Source organism: Strigops habroptila, chromosome 2, assembly GCF_004027225.2.
Source record: "Strigops habroptila isolate Jane chromosome 2, bStrHab1.2.pri, whole genome shotgun sequence".
Classification (NCBI taxonomy): Eukaryota; Metazoa; Chordata; class Aves; order Psittaciformes; family Psittacidae; genus Strigops; species Strigops habroptila.
In genome coordinates this window covers 43,943,345-43,969,602 of record NC_044278.2, presented here as the reverse complement: position 1 = coordinate 43,969,602, position 26,258 = coordinate 43,943,345, and the positions used below count along the sequence as shown (strand labels likewise).

The 26,258-nt window shown below is 42.5% G+C and overlaps 1 protein-coding gene and 1 long non-coding RNA gene across 4 annotated transcripts in view; both read right to left on the bottom strand.

The window, feature by feature from the left end:
* The window catches only part of MAP7D2 (MAP7 domain containing 2), a 77,754-nt gene extending 72,510 nt beyond the window's left edge, over positions 1–5,244 (bottom strand). The window contains exon 1 of one of the 3 annotated variants that reach the window (XM_030476103.1): positions 4,966–5,244. In XM_030476103.1, coding sequence (XP_030331963.1) covers positions 4,966–5,008 — 43 coding nt within the window. In that variant the 5' untranslated portion in view covers positions 5,009–5,244. The remainder of the gene's footprint in view (positions 1–4,965) is intronic. The other 2 variants (XM_030476104.1, XM_030476101.1) reach the window with 2 other exon arrangements.
* Positions 5,245–8,298: 3,054 nt separating this feature from the next.
* LOC115603797 lies at positions 8,299–17,998 on the bottom strand. Its single transcript, XR_003990001.1, has 3 exons — positions 17,403–17,998; positions 12,779–12,873; positions 8,299–9,139 (listed from the first exon to the last, which is right to left on the bottom strand). It is a non-coding gene; the product is annotated as an uncharacterized LOC115603797 (long non-coding RNA).
* Between the last annotated feature and the right edge of the window lie 8,260 nt (positions 17,999–26,258).

Sequence of the window (26,258 nt, the reverse complement as noted above, 5' to 3'; positions counted from 1 at the left end):
CACACCCACAGAGTGCTGGGTGCCAGGGTTTTAGGATTTTGACAGTTTCATGATACAAATGAAGGAAAAGTGTATTATTTGAATGACAGACACAAAGACTGGTAGATGTGTTACAGGATTTTAAATAACATACAAATCTTTTTTTTTTCCCATTTTAACATTTCGATAGATTTCCAGTTTGTGAAACCCACTTACCCCTTATCTCTACACCCCCATACATCATCATCAATCACTGTGGAGATAAAACAGTGAAAGGTATTTCTAAATACCCTATCTAAATTGAGTGCAGGATAATACTATGCTGTAAAATACCTCTGCGCTTAGCCAAGATTTCAAGTCAGCTTCTTTACTGGGTGAGCTGCTTGAACACAAGTGTATTGGGGAAATCAACACTTCTTACACGCACTAATTCCAACCACAGAAAATACACAGGTAATAAATCAAGTTGTGATGGAAATACCAAACAGAAGCCAATTACAGCAAAATAACCCGGAAATAATCTAAGTGTCATAAAACATGCAGGTTAAAAAAAACAAACAAACATCTATTGCAGTACTGAGAAAACTTTGCCTTTGATTACTGCAATAACTTTGGCTGAGTTATGGCATTACTACTCCTTCCATTATCAAGGCATGTTATCCATATTTTCCCTCTCAGCCAGTAAGAGAGATTCACAAGTTAAATTTGGTTCTGTAAGACAAGTGTATTTAACATACTCACTGACCCAAACAGGACACTGACAACCGAGTATAACCTGTCACACACACATCCCCTGTATCAAACAGGACCTAGAAGATACACAGACCTCACAAAACCTGAAGTTATCAGGCTGAGAACCACCATGAGAGGCAATTCAAGGAGGAAGGTGGAAACAGGGAGGAGGCAACTTGAGTTGGTTGTTACTCGATGAAGTTAGCATTCCCATAATTTGTATTAGTTTCCTGACCACCTGTATTTCCCCCCAACCTGTAGGGTCCAGTTATTCACAAAAATTCTATACAAACAATACTTTAAAAAACAAAACATGTAAGTGCATATAGAACTTAAACTGGGAATAACTGCTTCTAGGATCTGCACAACAGCTTGAGCCAGTCATGAATGAAGGTCTGCAATCTGTACTGCTCTATCACAGAGCTGGTGCAAAAACCAGGTATCACGAGGAGTGGTCAAGACAACTGGAACAGGGAAGAGCCAAACAAGCTATTCAGCAATACCAACACAGGGACCTTCTAGCAGAGGTGAAACACACAAGGAGGAAATAAGATTTTTGTTTGGTTGGTTGTTTTTAATGACCTGAACAGTCCAGAATTAAACAGAATTAAAAGCCTAAAGCCCTTCTGTACCCTACCCTTAAAATGCATTGGTAAGCAAATGACAGATATGAGTAAAATTTTAAAAGCATTTCCCCTGTCGGTTTTGCTCTGCACAAATTAAAAGATTGATAACTAAGAAAGTTATAATTGTGATTTATTTATTCATGAGATGAAAAAAGCCTTACTACATAAATCTTCATACAATATCAATCTGCAAGATATATAGTTTCATTACCATTAAATATGTACACGCTCGTTCAATTAGCATGTCTAGAAATAATTACCCAATATAAAAATAAAGCAACCCTGATGCCTTTCCACTGCTATGGATACACCAGCCACCAAAGCAAGTAGAGGTATGTGACACCATAGAAGCATCTTACAAACGTTAAAGTTTTCAGATGCTTCACTTTCCTACCACATGCATATCAAGCAATATACCTTTTATTTCTACAATCTTACAGTTCAAAGGCAAGATATGTTTCTTCACTGTAATTTAATGAAACTTAGTTGGAAAGAATTTTGACTTTTTTCTGTTAAAGGGCAGAGACAAAGTCCATCACTGTTACAATATATTTACATAATACAACAATAACCTTGAGAGGATACAGCATATTAAACTGCTCTGAACTAAAACTAATACTACCCAGTGGCAACATCAGATGAAAAACCAGCACATGACTTAACCTTGGGGATAGACAACCTTGAATGTCCATATATGAGAGAAGACAACATAGTACAAAAGAATATAAGAATACTTCTGTTAAATCATTTTGGCCTGTAACAAACCAGTTGGAAATGCACTGCTATCAAGAAGAAAAACCCACACAGTATTTTTTAAATACATACATACATGACTTCCTTTCAACTACCCACAAACTATCGCTGGTTTTGTGATATACAGTCTGACTTGGCACAACACGTCATTTTTTTTTCTTATATCCTTTTAGGGCTGACCATCTCTTCTGTAAGAAGAAAAAAAAAAAAGTGTATTTTGCTCTGAAAACCAAAGCGTTCAGCATTTCAATCTCTCAGAACATACATTAAGCAAATTTCACCAGGCAGCAAATGAGAAGATGAGAGATACAATACTGAGCAGCTTGTCCTTCAAATGTTATTTAGTCATTACTGTTACTACAGATGGCAGCAGCAATAACGCCTACATTTTGGTCACCTATAACTCCCCCCAATAAAAAGACTCCTACAGTGTCTTCTCAGGCTGTAGCATCTCTATTGTCTGCTGCATGCCTTTAATTTTTGGCAAAGGGATACACTTGAAGTCCGCAAATATTATTTGCTCGTGCCACAGAATTTTGCTCCTTTTTGCATAAATCATATATATAAATCATTGAACAATAGTCTCTTCCTAGTACTCAAGAGATGCAAATATCTTTCCTTAATGCAGGCTTGTTTGTTATTGCTTGATCTGGGCAGACAGTCTGAAGTGATGGACATGCTAAATGTGGTGCCTCACTTCCGCTGCCATCCTAGCAATATCCTCAGCATTGGAGGACCCCAGAGATCAAAACTCATATGCTGCCAGAGAACTGCAACGTTTGGGAAGGGGAACAGTGGCTGTCACTGGGACAGCACCCCCTCCGGGGGCAACACAGTGGGAAGGAGCATTTTACTTTGAAACACGTAGATAAGATTCTTCCTATCCCTATGAAGAAGATGAGAACTCCAGGACCAAGATGTACACACAAACATGAACTAAGAGAGCATCATTTCTACATCCATGTTAACGATTTGTGTTAGCAGCTGTCGTGCTTGCTACAAAATTGGTAAGTCAGGTCCCAGAAAAAAAGTCTTATTCTCTGCTGCCACAGATCCAAATCCCATCCACACACATCGGTAAAACATACTATACACACTTACACACCACATTCAATATCATCTTCTAGCATCCAGTTCAAATTATACAACAGATTTGGCTGAGACCATGCTTGGCCATTAGTGTTCAAATGCCAATGCCTGACCACAAGTGGTTACATCTGTCTGTGCCTGTCCATGCACTACAACACACGACCCGCTTGATATCATCTTTAACTATATCACATGTTGCTTTTCCTGTAGACTCTCAATTGTGGATTCCAAATCTCATACAGAGTGGAAAACAGATGATGCCCTGGTCTATATAATGAGTGAAGCTATTTTGCAGCATTTGCTTCTGAAGTTAGAAAGTATAACAGAAAAAAAAACCAAGAATAAAAAAGTCTCAGAAGAGTGCAAGTGAGTACTGGCCAGATTTCCTTATGCTTTAGAGATGAAAAAAAAAAAAAAAAAAAATATATTATGAACATTGTTTTCTCACTCCCATGCAAATCATGAAAAAATGGAGACCCAAGACCTAGAAGTGCTTGACTGCTCAAGTGCAACAGCTTACACCGGGAGCCGTGACTGCCAAGCTCAGGAGGAGGGCAAGGAACAGCAAACACAGGCGTTCCCAGCTCCCTCCTTGGCTCCTTGCACAGTGTTACCTCAGAGAAGTCAAAGACTCAGATTCATCTTCCCACTCCAAAAGTTTGGGATAATAATACTTGCTTATCTCCCAAAGCAATTGTAAAGCTACTTTGAGAAACTACAGTGGCTTAGGACAAGAGGGAAATTAATTCCCTCTTATGCCCCAGGTTTAGATGGTTTGCCATCCACAAAGCACACACCCCGTGTCTGATAATTAAGGTAAAAGTATAATGAGCAGCTGCCTAACACCTTAATCAACACCCATCTCTTAGGTCGAACCCGGGAAAGGTCACGTGAAGGCAGAGCAGCCAAACCCACCCCAACACCTACACACGAAGCCAAGACCTAAGCTCACAACCATGGTCCCATCTTCTGCTGAAGGGGGACTCGATCCCTCATCACATGCAACTCCATACGCCGCAGCAGCCTCCACCACATCTCTCACACCCTTTTCATCCTCGGAAATTAAAAGTTATGTTCACTGAGCAACGAGGAGCCATGCCTATAAAAGGGCTCGGCGTGAGGCGTTCACCCTCGATACCAGCTCAACCAGTTTGCGGCCCGGGTTGGCCGACCAGCACAGGCAGGCCCAGGCACCGCTGAAAATGAGGTTCATAAATCGCTCGCTCCCTGCTCTCCACTCCGGGGCAAACCCAACCTGCTGCCCTCCCCGAAGCACCGCCGGCGGTCGGGGAAATCGCGGCGGCACACGCGGCTGCCGGGCGAGCCCGACCCGCCGCACAAAAGCCACCTCATGGTAAACACCTCCCGCACCACAGAGCCGACACCGGGGGAGCGGGCACGCCGGGGACCTCCGGCCAGACCTTCTGCGTTCCTCGCAGAGCCGCCATCCGCCGGCTCCCCGCGGCTCCCGCCGAGGACAACCCACCTCATCCCTCCGCGGGGCCGGGGCCGTCCCCACCTCCGTGCCCCACGGCGACCCCCAGCCCGGCCCGAGATGGCGGCCGGACCCTCCCGCCGCCGCCCCCTCAGCGCCGCGCCGGCCAGCACTTGCCGGGCACGCGGAGGGCTGACCCTCGCCGGTCGCCGCCCGTGGCTCCGGCAGCCCCGGTCAGAGGCGGGAAGGGACGGGACAGCGCCGGGGGCAGCTGAGGGAGGAAAGGAGGGAAGCGGGCGGGCGAGCCGCCGCCCTCTGATATCTTACGGGGCCGCAGACTTATACCCTTACCTGTCGCCCGCGGGTAGCTGCGCGCAGCCCCCGGCTCCGCCATCTTCCTCAGCCGGTGGCCACCGCCGCCTCCTCCTGCCGGCGCTCCGGTCCGCGGCGCCCAGCGGCCGCCGCACAGGCGCACTGCCCACTCCGCGGCACCTGACGCGGCGGGCGGGCGGGGAGGAGCGGGAGCGGGGCCGGGCACGGTAGGCGACGACGGGTTGGTGCCACTCGGCGGCGGCTCCTCGCCCGGTGCTGCCTGCGCGGGGTGGGAGCGGCTCCCGCGCCGCCAGGTGCTGCCGCTGCCCCGCCCCGCCGGTCGTCACTCGGTGGGCCCGAGCTCCATGCTGGTGCCCGCCGCAGCTTGGCCGGCGGGACGGAGAGCGCCGGGTCTGCCTGCGGGGTGCCGCCGGGCTCTCACCTCGTGTCGTGGGGCTGTGCCGCGGCAGGCGAGGCAGCGCGGCCGAGCTTGTGCGTTAGTGACCAGGCACATTTAATTGGCATATCTCGGAGAGCCAAACCACGTGCCCCCAATTTCCCTGGAGGTCTTGCCGTTTTTTCCAGATTTTTCCATGTAGGAGGTTGTGTGCGCTGTTTGCAGCCGTGTGCCACCGCGGTTGGAGTGATGGCACTGGAGCAGGGCACGACCATGCCTTTCTGGTCCAGCTCCTGCCAGTGGTTCCACCCCAATGTCATGCCCAGGCACAGGCATAAGGATGCCCTTCAGGCTGGGCTTGGCCACTACTTTGTACTCAGAAGATGACAAATAAAGAAACATAAGCTTTTTTCTACTGAGCATTGATATGCTAGCGGTCAAAAAACCCCCCTAAGAAGTTTAACACACAGCTTGCCTATCTGTTGTCCTCCCACCTTCCTGGTTTTGCTGCTGCTTGGCCACGTGGGGACAGTTGCAGGGCCTCGGGGACACACAGGGACCCTGGGCCCGGGGCAGCTCCTGCTCCACTGTCTCGAGGCATCACCAGAACTGGTTCTAGGTGCCAAACACTTTATTGCCTCATCTGCAATGCCAGTTTACCAAAATTGAAATTTAAGACATATTTAATCTTCCCACTTTCCATTCTTAGTCCTTCTGTTCTTTTTGTCTAGCAGTTATACCATTTTTTACCTGAATATACAGACCTTGGTCAATATAAGGGGGTAGAGGAGGAAAGTATTTTCTGTTCAGGTTTTTTTTGAAAGCATTTTCTTTGGTGTGCCCAACATAAGAAGAACGTGAGTCCAGAGGAGGCCACAAAGATGATCAGAGGGCTGGAGCATGTGTCCTATGAAGACAGGCTGAGATAGTTGGGCTTGTTCAGCCTGGAGAAGAGAAGGCTCCAGCGAGATACTAGAGCAGCTTCCAGTGCCTGAAGGGGGGCTACAAGAAATCTGGAGAGGGACTCTTTACAAGGGCCTGTAGAGATAGGACAAAGGAGAGTTGTTTTAAACTAGAAGATGATAGATTTGGATTAGAATTCTATGCTGTGAGGGTGATGAGGTCCTGATACAGGGTGCGCAGAGAAGCTGTGGCTGCCCCATCCCTGGAAATGTTCAAGGCCAGGTTGGACGGGGCTTTGAGCAACATGGTCTAGTGGAAGGTGTCCCTGCCTGTGGCACGGGAGTTGGAACTGGATGATCTTAAAGTCCCTTCCAACCCAAACCATTCTATGATTCTGTGATTCTGTGATGTGTCTCCCAGTAAACTGCTATTACTTATTAAGTGCAAATTATTCCATTGGGCACTGGCCAATAATTTGTCTTCCGTCTATACATTCAAGTGGTATCCTCATGTTTGGGTTCACACATCCCAATAAAAGTTTAACTAGACATATTTAGTTTTTGTTGGTGTATATAGTAACAGTTATTCCTAACATTGCTTTATCATTGAAAGACTTCGTTGGTTATAACTATGCCAAATTGTAAAAATGTCAGTCGACATTTTCATGCCAGCTGTTTCTCAGGCTAAACTTCTGTCAAGGGGCTCCACTTAAAACTATTCTACCTGTGTAAAGATGAAATCATACTGTTTCGCTCATGTTACAGAAGAAAAATCCTACCTTACTGGAGCTATGCCTCCTGATTTCCAGGGGCTCCTTTGGCAACAGAACCAAAAGAAGGATGACTCTCCTGTAATCTTAATTAATCTTTAGCCTATTGATGCCTGATGAACACACAGGAAAGAACAGCTGGTCTCAGTGCAAGTTACATGGGCTTAGTGCTGAGAGAAAGGGAACAGAGGGGATGAATTTCCAGGACTAGGAAATAGGAAAGCAAGGAATGGATGTGGGGATACTAAGGAATAGGAAGAGATGGAGGAGTATAGCCAGAAGCTGGATAAGGAAGCATGAGGATATCAGCAGGGAGGATATTTGGGCAGGAGCCAGTGGCTGGGTGGAGAAAGACGGATAGGACCACAGGAGAACCTGCCCTGGGGAATGTGAGCCTACTAGTGCTGGCTCTCAAGTGGTCATTGAAGCCTGTGAGCACGGTGTGTCACATGGAGAAATAAGTAGTCTCCTATGACTGTAATCTCCTTTGATAGCTGGCTCACAGCCTCACCAGTACTCAGACTGGTAGTCATGCAGTGAAAAGGATTTTAAAGGAAACTTAAGAAAACTGTACAGAAAACATTAAAGCTCCAAAGACAAAACCCTCCATAGAGAATTGTATAGTATGTGATGAGAGTCAGTTTTTAAATTACCTTTGTAGTGTGTTTTTTCCACAAGACTTCTGCCTCAATGCAAAGGATGTTTATAATTAATGTATAGTTCTTCAGTGTTTCTCTTCATTTTCATCATGTAAAGTGGAACCTTTCATGTCATATTCACTGTACATTCTTCAAACCCTGCCTTGAAGGCAGGTTAATTAATTTCCATGATGGCTTTTCTGTGGTACTCTTATAACTCCTTCAAGCATTATAAATTTAACTTTATAGCAGCCTTCTAAGTTGAAGTAGTACTATTATCATATTTTACACACAGGGAAGAACTAACAGAAGGTAATGTATCTGGAGTTGTCTGTAATTGTTTGTTAATTCTTTTATGTTGTGGAGGTTGGCAAATTGTTTTAAAGCAGGGAATACTGGATTTAATGCAGTTTGCATCTACCAGCACCTAAGAAACAAGACCATAATTGTTCATGTTCAGGTTAGACTTTAAATACTTTAAGGGTCTTTAAGCACCAGGTGTAGTGGGTCACTTACAATCTATGAAGCTTTGGTATGCACTTATACCCATGTAAGTGTGTACTAGCTCCAGGAGTTGGGAGCTAGTTTCAGACATACCTGTGTACCCTTCTTTGTGACAGATAGAGGAACTCTGGGGAATATTGTAATCTTCAACATTTAAAAAGGAAGTTATGAACTGTTTAATTTTGCCCATACTTCACAGAACAAGATTATTTTCTTGACCATAGCAGCTAAGGAGGCTTTTCCAGTGGTGATGGGACTACAGCCAGTGTCTGCATGCTCAGTGTTGGAGATGTCACCATGTCCCTCTCCCAGCTTTCCACCCTGCCTTGCTCTACTGTCCCTTCATATCACACTAATGGAAACCGTCCTGGAGGCAGCATGTCACCAGGAGCAATGTGAGGCTCTGCTTTTGAGTGATAAGGAAAGGAACACATAACCTGACAGCCCTACAGCCCTGGGGAGCTGAGGCATGGGACTGAGAAGTTTCTCCTTACCCCCAGGACCAGGAGCATGAATTATCACAGCGCTGCCTGTGAGGACAGGTCGATGGGAAGGTAGAGGCTGTCTGTGTGCTGGGCTGCAGCCAGCCTCTTATCATCAGCTGTCTGGCATGAATTATAAGGCAATGCAGGAATTCTCCCAAGCACAACTTCATCTCTCAAACACAATGTCACATTGAGCGCTCTGGTTGGGAAGGTGTTGTACTGCAGATACTTAAGTTATTCTGCTTTCTTCATCTGATGCCTAGTTTGTCCTTCTGTGAATGGAACTCTGATAACACTTGTTGCAGATTGTTGTATTTTAAAGTGTTTTTCTTTCTTTTATAGTGTGTTGTGCACTGTTAAAATCAATACCACTTTGGGTTTCTTTTGTGGAAAACAGTTTTCTCCTCTTACCATGCATTTTCAGCTGGTACTGTAGTTAACCAGGTCTGTGCAAATATTCATACATGAGCTACAGTAGGTCTTGGTCCACCTACGTCTGGGAAAATCTCAGGTGAATCTGCAGAGAGGTGAAGTCTTAAAGTCAGTTTAGGATGCAGTCATAAGGAAGCTGTAGGGACTCCTAATTTAGTCACCTTACAGACATTAAAATAAAGGTTGTTAAAAGTGTTAAATTATTTTGAAAAGCTTGGCTTCTTTTTTCAGTGTTTTTTATATCCTGTTGTTTTACCTATGTGACCAAAGCCATCTATCCCTAGAGATGCCTCTGAGGGAGACAGAACGGTGAGCCCTGAGCGAACTGGCCAAATCGACAATGTTACCAGTCTAGGATGGTCCACAGTTTCAGCTCTATTTTGCCATTTTGAATGAATAGCCAACAACTTGGGAACCCAGAAAAAGTGAGGCAAATGGAATGGTTGCCTGTGATATTTCAGTTAAAGCAATTGGCCCAGTGTCACGTAAACACTGCATGTCAAAGATGGGAAATCCATTTCTCCCAGGCAGTATTTGTCTGCTTTAAGTTCAAAATCAGTTTTCCATTTCTGAAACTCCTGGAAGTCCAGCACCTTATAACTTGTGAATGAAATTGAGTGCTTGCACTGCTGTATTTTTACAGACTATACACATTTGTCTGAAGAGAAATACTCCTCTTCATCAGGTAACTTTGTGTCCGAGAAAAACAACATGACTCAGAAATTAGAGTGTTTTAACGCATATATCAGAAACTGAAAAAAAGTTGTGGGCATGACTAATTATAGTTATCCATGACTGTTGAAATATTAACTCACCACCTTAAGCATTCTTTTAAAATAGATCATAAATCATAATCATACTTAGAGAGCTATTGAGAAATTAGGTTTGCAGATGACAGAAATTCTCATGGACTAGCTGACCGATAAGAAATCTTCCTCATGAGGGATCAGTCTTACACGAAAAATTCATGGGCACTGAGTCAATAAACTGAGGCACAGTATGATAACTGAGAAGAATCTTTCTTTTCCCGGTTGCTTGAAACCATTTTATAAAATGTGTTGGTGGTGTCAGTCTTGAAGCTAGATATCAACAGCAAAATGGTGCTCTGTTTCAAAACCACGATTTTGAAATCAAAAGTCATGGTTGTATTTCTAAAGGAATTCTACCTTTTAGTCATGAATTTGCCTGGTGAAATGGCTTTGGTTTCTGTTTGTCTCTCACTGTCTAAAAAGCCATGGGCAGAATATCCACAGGAATTAAGATATCTTTTTAAGATCCCTTGATTGAAGAGCAGGACCAATGTGTAGCTAGCTCAGTCTGGCAAAGCTTAAACTACATCTGTCTGCTTTGAGTACTTACATAGCTAAGAAGTGTCATTCAGTGAATAATATCAGCCTAATGTTAAAATAATTTTTAGGATGAATCATAATGGATTGCTTTTGTATTTGTTGTTTGGCATGCAAAAATTGTATTAGTTCTCCTCCACAAGAAAATATACATTTAAACCCACCTACATTGTTAAATCACACATCTTCTACCCCACTATCCTATGCCATATATGATTTTTTATATTCATAGAGTGCCTTGCACTAGGGGCATACTCTCACTTGCCTCACACATTCATGTTAACTTTTGAAGTTCAGCCAGAGCTATTTGATTTGGAACTAATGGGGTCAGTCTTCACAAAAATAAGTGAAAACAGAGAAGGAGAGGAACTCTCTCATCACCTCATCCTTCATTATTTACTGACAGCAAAAGCATTTTAAATCATGTACAAACATAGCCCTGCCTACACACCCTGCTTTGCTGAGCACAGTAATGGAATAAACAGTAGTGGAATGCCCCACAAACCTATTTCACACCTGATTTAAGTTAAATATTCATTTCATCAACGTTTCATTTGAAGGTTGATGTATGTTTTTGATTCAGTTCTCCCAGAAATAAAGCCTTCCTTATTTACCACCAAATATCTGCTCTTCTTCTCCAGATTCAAAACCTTGTAAGCCATGAATCTTAAGAGCTTTATTACTAATTTATTTTCAGATTTGTGGCTAGGTATCATTGGAAGATATGAACAAATTAGATTTTGATGAGTTTTGGATTGCTTTTAGTTCTGGGATTAAACTAAAGGTTCTTTACTGCAGTATTAGGCAAAGAAAAGGCAAAAGCTCTGTTAGCTTTTCATGCTTTAACAGGATGTGACACAGTCCTAGCATTTGCTGGGAGGGGCAGGAGAAGATAAGTCTTGCTTAGGAAGGAAAGAATGTCTGCCCTGCAGCCATAGAAATCTTTCTCCATTTCTCTTCACCACCTGCTGAAATGATTGATATTTGCCTGAAGGATTGCAGTTATTTGTAGTATTTTTGTTTAACTGCACCAGTGTACTTTGCCAGGAAGAGGAACATTCTTTCCCGGCGGTACATCATCTATTCATACAGGGGACCATTATGTTATATTCATATATGATAGAAGCATGGACAGGAACCTATCTACATCAGATTGATAATAAGCTGTTCTCAAGGTTATGGAATATCAAATCCTAAGATATTTTTACCCTGATTGAATGCCTAAAATAGCATTAAACTAATTAAGTTTAGTTATCATTGAATAATAATTATACTACATCAGATGGCAGTCAGTAGAGAATTAGTTTTTTACTTTTTTGTTAAACTAGCATAATATGTGTAATAAATAAAGCCACCTTGAAGGGAAGTCTGACTACCCTGGGGATGCAAAACCTCTGGAAAATATAGACCGGGTAGGACCAAGAAGCCATGTGGTCTTGACACTACATAAATTTATGACATGTGTACAGAAGACTCTGCCTCACACGTACAGTGAGACCATTGGCATGCTTTCTGCTCACCCCATTCTGTATGCCTGGTAAGTCTAATGTCTCAGCCTTTCTGAGCATTATCCATAAGATAACTCTGGGAGAGACTTGACAATTTGAGGAGAGAAGTCAGCGTGCTTTAGGTCTGCTTTCGTCATTAATTTTTTTAAATGATTTTTTAAATCATAAACATTAATTCATGACAGAAACAAATGTCATGTAAGAAAATACTTAGTAGCTGTCCTGCGTAGGAAAATAGAAGTTGAATTCTGATTGCTTTTATTGAAGAAGAGAGAAAGAACATTGTAAAAGATGAGCAGTTTATTTACTTTCATAATCAATTTTCATTCTTCCTTAACTTCCACAGACCATGGCAGTTATTCATGCGTGTAACTTGGTGCACTCAAGCATAGAGAATGCGACCCTGGTCACAGTGATTCTGTGGTTGCTTCAAAGCAAGATAAATCAGGCTGTGCCTGTAGATACCTACAGTCTAAAGGTCTCCTGGTTATTAAAATGAGACCAATAATTTTGAAGCAAGTAGTGTTTGAAAAATGGTTGAGCTGAGCCTCAAATCAATGAGTATAAAATATTACACTGAACATTTTAACACAAAAGGGGAAGGTCTATTGACAAAACTTGTTCACGAAATGGATCTTCAGGCTGAGCTCCACTGACTTCAACACAGCTACAACAAATTACACAATGTGCCTCTGAACAGAAAAATTATTTCAGTTTATAACGTATAAACATTCAAAGAAAAATCTTAAATATATGTTCTAAAAAGATAAAATAACAACTTTATAGAAGTGTCATGAAGATATATTTAAATAGTTGTCATACATTTCAAAACTTCAGTGAACATCAGATATTAATCAAACATTAACTTACCTTAATTTCATAGGTTAAAGATCATTCCCATGTACAATTACAGATCAATTTTCTGCCTCCCTGCCAATCCAGCAATTCATGGAATGTGCTGCTTCCTTTAGATTTGAATTTTACAGAAGTTATAACTAAGCAAACATAGTGAATGCATTTTGTAAATGTTTACAAACCTCTGTAGCCAACATAAAAGAGGCCAAAATGTAAAATAAAATAATCTGGTAATTGCTAGTGAGTTAATACAAATAGGCATGACAGACTCTGTGGCAATAGTGTGAAGGATGGTACCAAATGCATAATGCTGGTTTTGCAGTCATTTAGAGTGTTTTGTGAAATCTGTCTCTTTGAAAATTAGTCTCCCTACCCCTCCCTACCTCCCACTCCCAAAAGTCAGGTCTGATTACACCTAGTATGTATTTTGTAATATCCCTTTTTTTTTTTCCAATTTCTACTGCAGATCAGAATGTTCGAAGTTTGTTTTAAATTAATTTTTGATATTTATGAGAGAAGTTATTTACTCTTCTTCAAGCTTAATTTGAAGATACATCCTGATGCAACTAACACAACTAGTTGGAAAAAAAATAAGATGGCTAACTCAGCATTTTTATTCAGAGAGAATTCTGCCATTTCAGAATTTCTTTTCATTTCAAATCAAAGTAATGGAAATTACTTGTAGTTAAAAAATGTTTAAGGATTCTGCATATTTCCTCCTAGCCATATGACAAAGTTTTCATAGCACTTTTGCATATCTTGTTACCACAGTGTAGTGGTAACACATCTAGGAACAGGTAGGTCTTCCAATCTGGGGACTTAAATTTTCCGTATTTATAGATACTAAGGGTGCTTCTCTTCTTTTCCAAATGACATGACAGAGATCTAAATCCCTGTCTAAACCCAAGCCCCAGGCTCTTTTGGATACTGCGGGCTTTCTGGTACTTCAGTACAATATTTTTCTTACCTTTCTCTAAACAGTTTTAACTCAAACATGATCCGTGTTATATGTACCATCCTTTTCCTTTCTCTGAAGTCATTAATGCATAATGCTATTTCACCATCTTTATTTTTCTCTTCTGTCTTTCCTAAATGATGCATATACTTCCATCCTGATATTCCAGCCACAATTGCTAATCCTCCACATCTCTGTACTAGCTAGTTTCACTTTCTGACCGAGTTGTTATCCTGACTCTGTGTTGTTGTATTAATGATTCATACTGATTCATACTGGCCACCACAAAAGACTAACTTTTAGCCAGTATTTTCCCAATCTATATTAGCCAGCAAGTGCTCTTGTCTGTACTGGCACTTTCGTTCCTCTGACCCTCTGATATTTCTTTCTCACTGCATTATCATCATGCAGATTAAATGAACCTTTCCCAGCTTTGTTCTCTACTTCTAAATTTAAGCTCTTATCAATCAAATTAACCTTGATCCAAGTCCTAAGGATTCAAACTGTTCGATGTATAATCCTCTTCCAAAAATGTTTCCCAGTGGCAGATCAATCCTAAACCTTCCTACAGGGTGAGTTGTTGGTCTTCACTGTCTAGTTGCATCTTTCTTCTCAGTCTGTGAAGACCAGAAGAATTCCATTCCATTTTTATTGATATTTGTATTAATCACAATTAAGTGGGCTGTAATTTCAGACATCTTTTCCATGTCTTCCTACTAGCAGACAATTGCTTCTGCAGTTGGAGCAATTTTTCCATGTTCATTCATGAGCCTTGACCTACTGGAGCCGAGGCATGCCATGCCAGAGTCAGAAAAGACCATTTCCTATGTGGTGTAGGTTAGCCAAACTAAATAAAATTATTTCAACGTGTTCAGCAAACCACTACCACTTGACAGACACACACACACACAAAAAGCAGTGTTAGGTACTTAGTGTCAAAACCAGGAAAGCCAAAGCCCATCGGAGCTGATACAGCTAAGGGGCACTGGTTGGAACAAGACAGATTCTGTAAGAATGCTAATTGGAAAAGCAGGTTCAATGGAAGTGGGCTTCTGGTGATGAAGGCCCCTAGTGCCAACAGGTGTCAATGAAAAAGCTGGTGAACTCAGTGCCTTTTTCTGCCTCTGCCTTCACAGCCAAAGCCAACTCCCAGACCACTGCCTGTATGGGCACAGCTGGGGAAGGAACTGGGCAGGCAGCAATGAAGCAGCAATGGGTTAGAGAAACTGGATGTATTCAAATCCATTGGGCTGGATGGTAATAAGCCCAAGCTAATGGAGGACCTGGTGGGCTTGAGTGTGAGGCCACTATCTATCTTTAAAGAAGGCACAAAGGAGGACTTGGGAAACTATATGCCAGTCAGTTTCACTTCAGTCACTGCAGGTCAGGGAGCACATAATCAGCAATAGTCAGCCCAGGAAGGCAAACTATGTTTGACCTGCCTGATTTCCTGCTATGATAACATGAGTGGCTCTGTGAGCAAGAGCAGAGTGATGGGTATAATATACCTTCATCTGAATATAGCTTTTGACACCACCTTCCCCAGCCTTCCCCTCTGGAAACAGCAGAAGCATGGGCTGGACAAACAGACTGTTTAGATGACTTGAAAACTGGCAGTAAGGATAGCAGTCAATAATTTAACATTTTGCTGGTAACTTGGGGTCAATATTGTCACCCTTATCCAGTGCCTTCATTAGCAACCTGGCTGCAATGCAGAGCTCGTTCTAAGCAGATCTGCAGATGACTCTAAGTTAGGGTAAGTGGCTGCTGGTTCAACCCCAAAGGACCCTGAAAATCTTAAGGATTGAATGGAGACGTCATGATCCTTACAAGAAGTATGAAGTTCTGCACCTGGGACAGCTGGAATAACCCCATGTACGGGTATAGGCTGCGAGGTGGCTGAGTAGGTCATAGTCCTGTGGGTTAGAGTGCACGCTGGGCTGAATGTGAACCTGTGGCATGCTTTTCTTTCAAAGAAGGTTGTCCTGGGTTCAGCTATAGCAGTCATTTTTCTCCTGCTTAGTAGCTGGTGCAGTGCTGTGTTTTTTAACTTTCAGCCTGGGAACAACGCTGATAACACCGATGTTTTTAGTTGTTGCTAAGTAATGTTTATTCCAACCAAGGACTTTCTCAGTCTCATGCTTTGCCAGGGAGGAGGGGAAGCCGGGAGGAAGCAGAGACAGGACACCTGACCCAAACTAGCCAAAGGGGTATTCCATACCACAGCACGTCATGCCCAGTATATAAACCGGGGGGAGTTACCCGGAAGGCCCTGATCACTGCTCGGGTCGGGCTGGGTATTGGTCGGCGGGTGGTGAGCAATTGTATCCTCTCCCCTTGTTATTTCACTAATTGTTATTATCATTGGTGGTAGCAGTAGTGGTTTTGTGTTATACCTTAGTTGCGGGACTGCTCTTATCTCAACCCGTGGGAGTTACATTCTTCCCATTCTCCTCCCCATCCCTCCGGGAGCGGGGGGAGGAAGAAGGAGGGGGGGGGGAGTGAGCGAGCAGCTGTGTGGTTCTGAGTTACCGGCTGGGCTCAAACCACGACAAAGGTATGTACTGACTTACGTTATAAGTGTGGCCATCGCATCAAGGGAAATTTGCTGAAAATCTCTGCTTGGTACTGGTGAAGCCATACCTGAAACATGCTGTTGGATACCTCTGCTCCAGAGAGACATGGCAAAATTCAGTGAAGGGTAATAAGAAAGCTATTGAAGAGGGGCTGAAGAATTTGGGTTTCCTTAGCCTGGTAAAAAGGAAGCTAAGAAATAACATAACATCAGCCTACAACTGTTTGAAGGATTATTAACAAAAGTGACAGAACCAAACTCTTCTTGCTACTGCCAGCTGGTCTAACAGAGCAATTGCCACAGTTTACAACTTGGAAGGTTCAGACTGGGTATTGGAAAATAAAATCAACAAGAACGTAGCTGGGCACTAGAATAGGTTGTCCAGAGGGGTGGAAGAATCTGTCATGGGGGTTTTCAAGACCTGGGCAAAACCAAGAGTGGCATAATCTAGTCCTGAGCTGGTCCAACTAAGAGACAACCTTCAGAGGAGCCTTCCAACCAATATTTTTATGCTCTTGCAGCAGGTCTTACAACATCTTATTAATAAAGCCCTATTATTAAAATAATCTATTGATTAACTTGTTTGTTTTCATGAGTGGTAGTAGAAGATTGTCACCTAGCCTGTTTGAAGAGAGAAAACACCTTTGGAACAGATGGGAAACACCTTGTTGAGTTGCGTTGCATAAGTGAGACAACACCTCTCATCATCCCACTTTATGGAGTTAGAACTATAGCAAGAGACTTTAGCTAAGGAAGGCATGCAAGTCACACTTCTGCACCACATCCATCTTTCCCTTGCCCTGGTACCCATTCCCTTTTCCAACTTAGTTGACTTAGTCCTCTACCACATTAAAATCTGAATCTAAACTCAGTTGTTCCTTCTGCCTTGTCTGAAACAAAGAAGATGGGATGCACCTAACATACCTATAAGTGCTGAAAAAACAGATGTTTTGGTTTATAATGTATAAATCTTCAGCAAAGAAATCTGAAATATATATGCTAAAAAGGTAAAATAACATAACTTTACAGAAGTTTGAGATGTGTTTAGATAGTTGTTGTACATTTCAAAACTTGAGTAAACATGTGATGTTAATCAAACATTAACTTACCTTAATTCCAAAGGTTAAAGATCACTGTCATGTACAATTGAGGATCAGTTTTCTTCCTGCCTGTAAATCCTGAAATTCATGGAACATGCTGCTTCCTGTAGATTTGAATTATGCAAGTTATAACGTCATAGAGCTGGCTGATGTCACTGTGAGGCCACTCTTGCTAATCTCTGAAAGGTCTTGATGGTCAGGGGAGGTTCCTGCGGACTGGAATAAAAACAAATGTCACTGCTTTCTTCAGGAAGGGCAAAAAGGAAGAGCCAAGAATCTGTAGAGCAGGCAGCCTCACCTCAGTCCCTGGGAAGGATTTCCAAACTTGTTAAGGACAAGAAGGTGTTGGGGAGTAGTCAGCATTGATTTACAAAGTGGAGATTATGCCTCCCCTATGATGAGATGATACAGGTGGCTTGGTGGAGGAAGGGAGAGTAGTTGACATTATTTATGTTGACTTGAGCAAGACTTTCAACACTGTCTCCCATAGCATCCTCAGAGAAACTGATGGACTAGGTAAATGGACAGTGGGGTGAATTGAAAACTGACTGAACTGCCACGCTTAAAGGGTTGTGGTCAGTGGCTTGAGGTCAAGCTGGAGGCCAGCCACTAGTGGTATACCCCAGGAGTCACTACTCAACATCTTCATTAATGACCTAGATGATGAGACAGAGTGCACCCTCAGCAAGTTTGCAGGTGACACAAAACTAGGAGGAGTAGGTAGTACATCAAATGGGTGTACTGCCATTCCAAGGGACCTCAGCAGGCTGGAGAGATAGGTCAACAGAATCCTTATGAATTTCAAGAAGAGGAAGTGCCAAGTCTTGCCTCTGGGGAGAAATAGCAAAGTACTTGAGGATGTACAGAAACACTGTCTCTGACCTCCCTTTTCTTTTGTGATTGAAGCAACAGAAGTCTCCTTTTACCTGCCTTTTTTCTTTGTCCTTCTCCTCAGAGCTGCTCTCAATCCTGTCATCCCCCAGCCTGCATTTGTGCTTGGGATTGCCCCAACACATGTGCAGGACCTTGCACTTGGTCTTGTTGAACCTCATGAAATTCACACGGGCCCACTTGTTGAGCTTGTCCAGGTTGATCTGGATTGCCCGTCCCTCAGGTGTATTACTGCACCACTCAGCTTGGTGTTGTCTGCAAACTTGCTGAGGGTGCACTCGATCCCACTGTCTGTCATTGATGAAGATATTAAACAGTACTGGTCCCAGTATGGACCCCTGAGGGACACGACTTGTCACCAATCTCCATCTGGACATTGAGTCATTGACCACTACCCTCTGGATGTGACCACCCAGCCAATTCCTTATCAACCAGTCAGTCCATCCATCAAATCCAGATGGAAGAGAGTTTAAAATAGGGCTTGAATAGACAGGTTCTCAGCAATAACAACAAAATTATTCCAGAGGTTGCACTTATTTCCACAGAAGGCACTTTCCTAGAAGAAAGGCTGCAAGCTAATGAAGTAAAATGATGAAGAAATGATCCTGCAGAATGAATACTCGGACCTATTACAGACTTACGAAAATACTTCATTTAAACATGAACTTAAAAATAATTCCAGAGCCACACAGGTGGCTCAAACAGGTATAGTTCTGAAGGTCTTTCTGGTGTGAGAAGTATGTCCTACCCTCCAGACTAACATTTACTTTTTTCAGCTGGGATTTAGGAGATATAAATCAGACTTTGAATCTTAGCTCTAAGTTAACAAATTAAAACCACTGAAATAATAGATAAAAACCTTCTCATAACTATCCTATGCAGCCAATTCTTTTTGGCAACCATATAGTTCTGACAGAAAACAAAAACCAAAAAAACTTTAATAGGTTGAACTTTGGTGACTTGATGTTGAATAAATCTTAGGAGGATAGCCTTAAGCCTTAACTTGAGTTTAACAGAAGTCCCAGTCTAAACTCAAGACATAAGCACATATAAAATCTGTCATCTTGTGGAGAATTTTTTATGTGGTTCAGAAATCTGCAGTGACAGCCTGAATCTCACTTGTTCTCCCAACTCAGTTCAATGGTTATTAAGAAAACTAAAACCCCACATAGTCGAAAAAATAATTTCAAAACCAATTCACAGGGAGTCCATAAAACATGAGAATGATTCCCCCCTACCCCCAAGGTTTTCAGATCCATGTATCTGTGGTTATGACAGGAACCAGTATCATAGTCTGTGGTGCAGTTTTCACTAGAGATACCGGCACATCTGATTGCATTGAAGATAAAAGCTAGGCTTGGGGTGGGGGGAGGAAAGTGAACCTCTAAATTTTATGCAATTTCCCAGTTGTATTTTTTCACTGCATACAAATCCTCTGCTGAGACAGAGTCACTCAATTGCCTTCTCTAACAGGGAAGCAAGTCAGGGGTTCTCAGATTCTTGGAGTAAAATTCAAGTCTTGTGATTCAGATATAGTGCTCCAATGGCTCAGCAGGGGACAAAAAATACTACACCAGATGCTTGGTTCAGACTGCAGTGAAGAGCACTTGTGATGTTGAGACCATGTCTGAAGTATCATGTCCACTCTGGGCCTCCCCAGTGTGAGAAAATGAGCAAGTCTAGCAGATGACTAAAAAGTCAGCTAAAGGGACTGGAGTACAATATACTGAGTAGAGGCTCAGAGATCTGGGTTTGCTCAGCCTCTAGAAAAGAATGATGAGCGGAGATATTACTCCTGCCTGCAACTATGTAATTGGGGTGGAGGAGAAGAGAAGAAAGCCAGACTCTTTTCGGTTGCACACTGTGGATGAACAGGAGGCAATGGACACAGCTCAGAAAACAAAAGTTTCCAATGAGATGCAAGGAAGTTATTTCTTTTTAACCATGAGGGTGATGAAGCCCTGGAACAGGTTTTCCAGAGAGACTGTGGCAACTCTGTCCTTGGAAATATTCAAAAAGCAACAGAACAAAGCCATGAGCAACCTGCTTTAAGTGGACCTGCTTTGCCCAGGAAGTTGGACTGGCAACCCCAGAGGTCCCTTCCAACCAATTCTGTGACTCTAACAACAATTAACGCTGTGATTTCTTCAGAGTCTTCAGAGACCATACCAGCTTGCAAGAGTCTTCATACCTCCAGCACTCTTCTCACCTCCCAGTGCACTTCTCCTTCAGCTTGGCTGGTGCTAATGCAAACTGAACAGGGAAAGTGACCCAGCTTAAAATTAAGTTTGGGAAGAGGAAATAGAAAATTTTCTTAAGTAACCTAACTGCCCAGAGATGGTTTAGAACATGCTGCACAAACTGTTGTATCAGTGCGCTATGGCAGAGGTTCAAAATGAGCATTGACAAGGGAAGTACCTAAAGATCATTTATCTGAAAACATTGTCTTGCCAATGAGCAGTATTAGAATTTTTACTATTTCAGGAAATCTCATGTTTTAATAAATGTTTCGCGTCATTTTCTGTGCCAATTATACCAACGCAACCATACATAGAGTATGGTTGTGTTCTAACCACAATAGAGTAACACAAATACCAACTTCATGAAGTGGTCAATGCTAAAATCTATACTAATAAACATGAACCTAACTATAGTACTATTGAGGGAGTAATTTCACAGAACTACTACACTTGGGGAATTTCAGTTGAAAAGTCTCCCATGCTACTGCTAATTCAGCTCAGCTCAAGAGAAAAGGATTCTGTGGCTTCTGATTTCTTGTTATTGTGTAAAAGTACAACATAATATCTGCTGAAGAAATCATATTGATATAGAACTTCAGCTATGTAAACTAGGTGTGCTCATTACTGTTACCATGAAAAATGTCAAAAACTATGTGAATGAGCAGGACCCCTTAATCCAAATCTCTGATTGATAGGAGGTGTAATAGTCCTCCTGATCTCCGCTGGAGCTCATGTTCTCCTCACATACCATGTTCTTCAGTGTGTTCTGAGGATCAGTGTAGACTCTCTAAATATCGTGGAAGTTTAAATTTCTCAGAATTCTAGTTTGGGGAGTGCTCAGTGGTTTTCACCTTGTCTCTTAGGCACACATGCATCAACTACACAAGAAGCTTGGAAGAGGGACTGGAGTACGCTTAGCCTTTACTGCACAGCGCAGAACAAAGAGGGAAGTTACTCAAAACCTGCTGTCCAAAGGCATGTTCTCACTGTGCTACACATAGGTGGAATTATTTGAGCTGGATACATTTTTGACCTACCAGTACTTTTCTCTGGCAAACTACACAGTAACCTACAAAAAGGGAGGAACGTGCTCCATCTTCTGGATGCATCTCATACACAAGTTTTATTGAGGCATTCAAAAGTAAATACAAAGGAAGAAAATGCATTTAAAATAGCTTCCAGTTTTTGGTAAATGAGTTAACTTTTTGCTCCACATGATTGTCTTGGGGTGGGTGCCTCTAATAGGTATATCCCCTGCACCCTTACGTAGGGGATACCTGCATGTCACCTTCATGCAGGTGACAGGACATTACGTGTTTAAAGAAGGGCTTGGGTATTAAAGAAGGAAACAATTAGGTGCTGTACTCTCCTCCTTTACCCCTTTTATTATTTTAATTGATTTAGAAGATGTCAGTCTATGCAAGAAATCTGAAACAGTCATGCTGTCTTCTTTATATAAAGTTATTTGCTACTTGGCACTTAAGCTGTTTCTTCTAAATGCTTCCCCATGCCCTAAATCAGACAGACATCTTCAGTGTTCTTTAATACTCTAACATCTCCCTATATAACTATTGCTGGGTTAACATAAGCTGCCTATAACAGCACATATTCAGCTACTGGCTATATTCTTTTCTCTTTCTTAGTCACTGCACATTATTTTCTGTATTATACTATACTAAATACTGCAGTTAACCTTGACTTTTGTCGTCCTAAACAGTAAGATTACAGCAGTTTAGTTTAAAACATGTCGTGAAGCCTGAAATCACTCTTTCTACCTTTATAGGCCAAAAGTGGTGCTCTCACCTAGCAATATGAGAGCATCAATTCAAATTGGGGAGAGGAGGGAAAGAGGAGGAGGCTGTTCCGGATTGCAGCACGCTTAAATACAGAGGAGCACTAGCTAACCTTGGCCTTTTCTATTTGCTTTTAAGCAACTATTTAATTAGTTGGTGGTAGTATAACAAACAATATGCCAGTGACAGTATTTGTTCCACTTATAGGTGGCATGCTCACATTTTAATGAAGCAGTATCTATGCTGTTGCATATTTCCAACACCTTTGTGAAATTGGTGCCCTATTTTGGAAAGAGCTTTCTGCTCTGTTGTGGTTTAAGTCCAGCCAGCAATTAAGTACCTCGACCAAGGACTTTTCAGTCTCATGCTCTGCCAGTGAGGAGGGGCACAAGAAGCTGGGAGGAAGCAGAGACAGGACACCTGACCCAAACTACCCAAAGAGGTGCTCCATACCACAGCACATCATGCCCAGTATATAAACTGGGGGGAGCTATGCAGAAGGGATTGACTGCTGCTCGGGTTGGGCTGGGTATCTTGTGTTTTCTGAATATTCATTTCTCCTTTTGTTGTTTTTCCCTATTATTATTAGGAATATTGTTATTGCAGTTATTATTTCTATTATTATTCTATTTTACTTAATTTGAATTATTAAACTGTTCTTATCTCAGCCTGTGGGTTTTACCTTCTTCTGATTCTTCTCCTCATCCCATTGGGGACTAGGGGGAGTGACCAAGCAGCTGCCTGGTACTTAGTTGCCAGCTGGGCTTAAACCACAACATGCTTGCTCACCAATACTCTGGTTAACAGTAGTGGTTCAAAGACATGTTACTGGGTTACAAGTGGTATAAGCTGCTATTAAGGGGGTGGAGCTGACAACCACAGTAGGATACAAGGTGCCCCTTACTTCTGACCCAGTCACTCAAGTGGAATACACTAAGACTGGACAACCACACACATCTTTTAATATGTTTTCAGCTAAAAGGACCAACAGAACCATCTAATATCTTTATGAATACTAAAATCAGTAGATGCACCCATACTTTTCCAAAGTGACTAGTGCCATTTAGGTACGAAGAACCAAATGTTCCATTAAGTATTTCATAAGCCACAGGTTCACTGAGAATAAGATACTGCAGGTCCTTCTGGTTAGGCTTACAGCTGCAAAAGTCTAAACACTACCTCTCCAGAGCTTAAGATGCTATTTACCAAATCTAGAGGAAACCTATACCTACACACAGTAACAACTGATCTGTGGTTTCTTCCTTTCCATTTCTATTCAGGCTCCAACACTGCAGCCAGTTAGGGGACTGTGAGATTATATCGCCAGTCTGAAGATCCATCTCTATATTCCATCAGACCATATGCCATTATTCACACTGTCTATTTCTGCCATTTTCAGCAAACTTAGGATCTAGCTGCATATAGTTACTTGCTTAAGACACAAAGGTCCTTATGACTAAGCTGTTATAAGCATCCCTCTGGTCAGCCACTTGCTCCATCAGTTGATAATTAACATCCCAGACCTATTCCAGAGCAATTTGACAAGGCAAGTTGGGACAGTCACTGTCTATAGGTCAGAAGGCGGCAAGGTCTTCCACATCTTTTCAGGGTCTTGGGCTTCTCGGCAAGCCTCCAGGCCTACAGCTTTAACCACTGTAGCTTCTATATACATCTCCAGTTTCAGCCATGAGCAGGGGAGATCTTTCCCTTGGGTCAGGCAGCAAGAGTAAAATTCTCCTCAGAAACCCCCTTAATGCATCTTTCCCCACTCCCCCACTGTCTGCTCCAATTAGTTTTAAAACATTGTAAGTCAGAAGCTGTTTCCTCAAGTACTTTGCAGCACTTGGCTTTCCTCTCTAAGCCCAGAGACTAAATAGGGTAACTGCAGAGTCCTGTCACTGTCACAAAGCTGAATCCTCCCTGACAGCAAGGACCACTGATGGTGGAATGTATATAACCCATGCGGGTCTGGGTGTCCCACAGGGATACTCCAGTATATCTGCTGCTCTTAGCTATATTTACTACAGATGGAACCAGCAGTATCCATCAAGTGTTCCTGCCAGTGATAGGCTTGGCCCTCGGCCCATACTTACATGCCTGGATCAGCTTGTTCTTTAGAACTCTTTCTACCTACAAGTTAGAGGCAATCTGCTTGCTCTCATATGCCAAGGCTGGTTTGGTTTTTTGCTTGTCTGCACCCTCCAGAGGCCAAGCATGCAAGAGCATTTTGCTGATGCTCTTCCTCAACTGGGAATAAAATCCATTAATTTAACCATAAAGAAGAGTAGGGCTGACTAAGGAATAGAGATGCTGGTGACCGCAGAAGACACTCCTAAACCATCACAGCCTAGACACACAAATACGAGCTACCCGCTTTTGGAAGAGGGAAAAATGAGTGCCTACAAAATACATAGAGTACTTCAAAATGGAATTTAGTGTTAGGCAAGTGATGCAGTAACAGGGCCCTTCATTGTTACACGGTCTATTTCAGCTTCTGCTTAAGCTTTCCTTTCTTGAGCTGACGGCCTGGATTATAAATAAAACTGCTGTGCAAGTGCCCTCACTGTCTACACACACATTGGACAAACCATGAAGATAACTCATGAGACAGACAACACAGTCTCAACTATATATTTTTTTAAATAGTTTTGTCCCACTAAGCATCTAAAGAAAAGTCTGAAAATATAAAAGGCTACAAACTGGTGTAATTAAAACATCTCGATCCCCAGTGTGGCCCAGGAGCAAACAAGCACCTGAAAGAGGCAAGTCTTTAGGTGCTTCCAATGGTACCCTGTTGCTAGTATCTACATCCTAGATGGAATTACTATATGAAAGTACTCAGTTTTCAGCTTCCCTCTCTATTTGGTTGAAATTGTATTTTATAATCATGAAGTGATCTTTGGCATTAAGTTTGATGGGCAAGATATAGCAGAAGGAACTGGAATTAATCAATAGGAATTCTGACTCTTGCTTGGTATGAAAGGCATCCGTCCCGATCACCTCTTCTGCCCCTTCTCCAAAGAGACAGGCATACACAGCCTGTCTCTTTATTACAGAAATAAATCTATTTAATTTATAATTTAAAATAAGTATATTTATTTACAGAAATAAATTCTGAAGATTGTTTTGTACCAAAATTAGAAAGCATTGCCAACAGGTACCTTCACAAAGCCAGCGACGGGCCCCAGGTTTAAAAGGACAAATAAAGCTGCACTCAGACTACTCCAAGATTATTTCAGATAATATTTCCCTCTTCCCACACATCTTCCAAAAGGCTGCACTTATTTAAGTCCTCAGTTCTATGAAGTGATCAAACTACCTATAGGACAGCACAGTGTCCCCAGAGGAAGAGCTAGGCTTGCGTCCTCTAGTGACTCATGTGATACAGGTATTCAAATCCCATGATACTCATGTTCAGTAACAGCAAATGATTATGGCTTAGATCGGAGCCTGCTCAACAGCAGGAACAGTCAACACCCCAACTCACCTGAAACAGGATTTACCTTATCACCAGAGGGCCGCAGGGAGCAGCAGTCATAGAATCATAGAATCGTAGAATCGTAAGGGTTGGAAAGGACCTTAAGATCATCTAGTTCCAACCCCCCTGCCATGGGCAGGGACACCTTGCCCTAAACCATGTGGCTCAAGGCTCTGTCCAACCTGGCCTTGAACACCGCCAGGGATGGAGCATCCACAACCTCCCTGGGCAACCCATTCCAGTGCTTCACCACCCTCACTGTAAAGAACTTCTTCCTTATATCTAATCTAAACTTCCCCTGTTTAAGTTTGAACCCATTACCCCTTGTCCTACCACTACAGTCCCTAAGGAAGAGTCCCTCCCCAGCATCCTTGTAGACCCCCTTCAGATACTGGAAGGCTGCTATGAGGTCACCACGCAGCCTTCTCTTCTCCAGGCTGAACAGCCCCAACTTTCTCAGCCT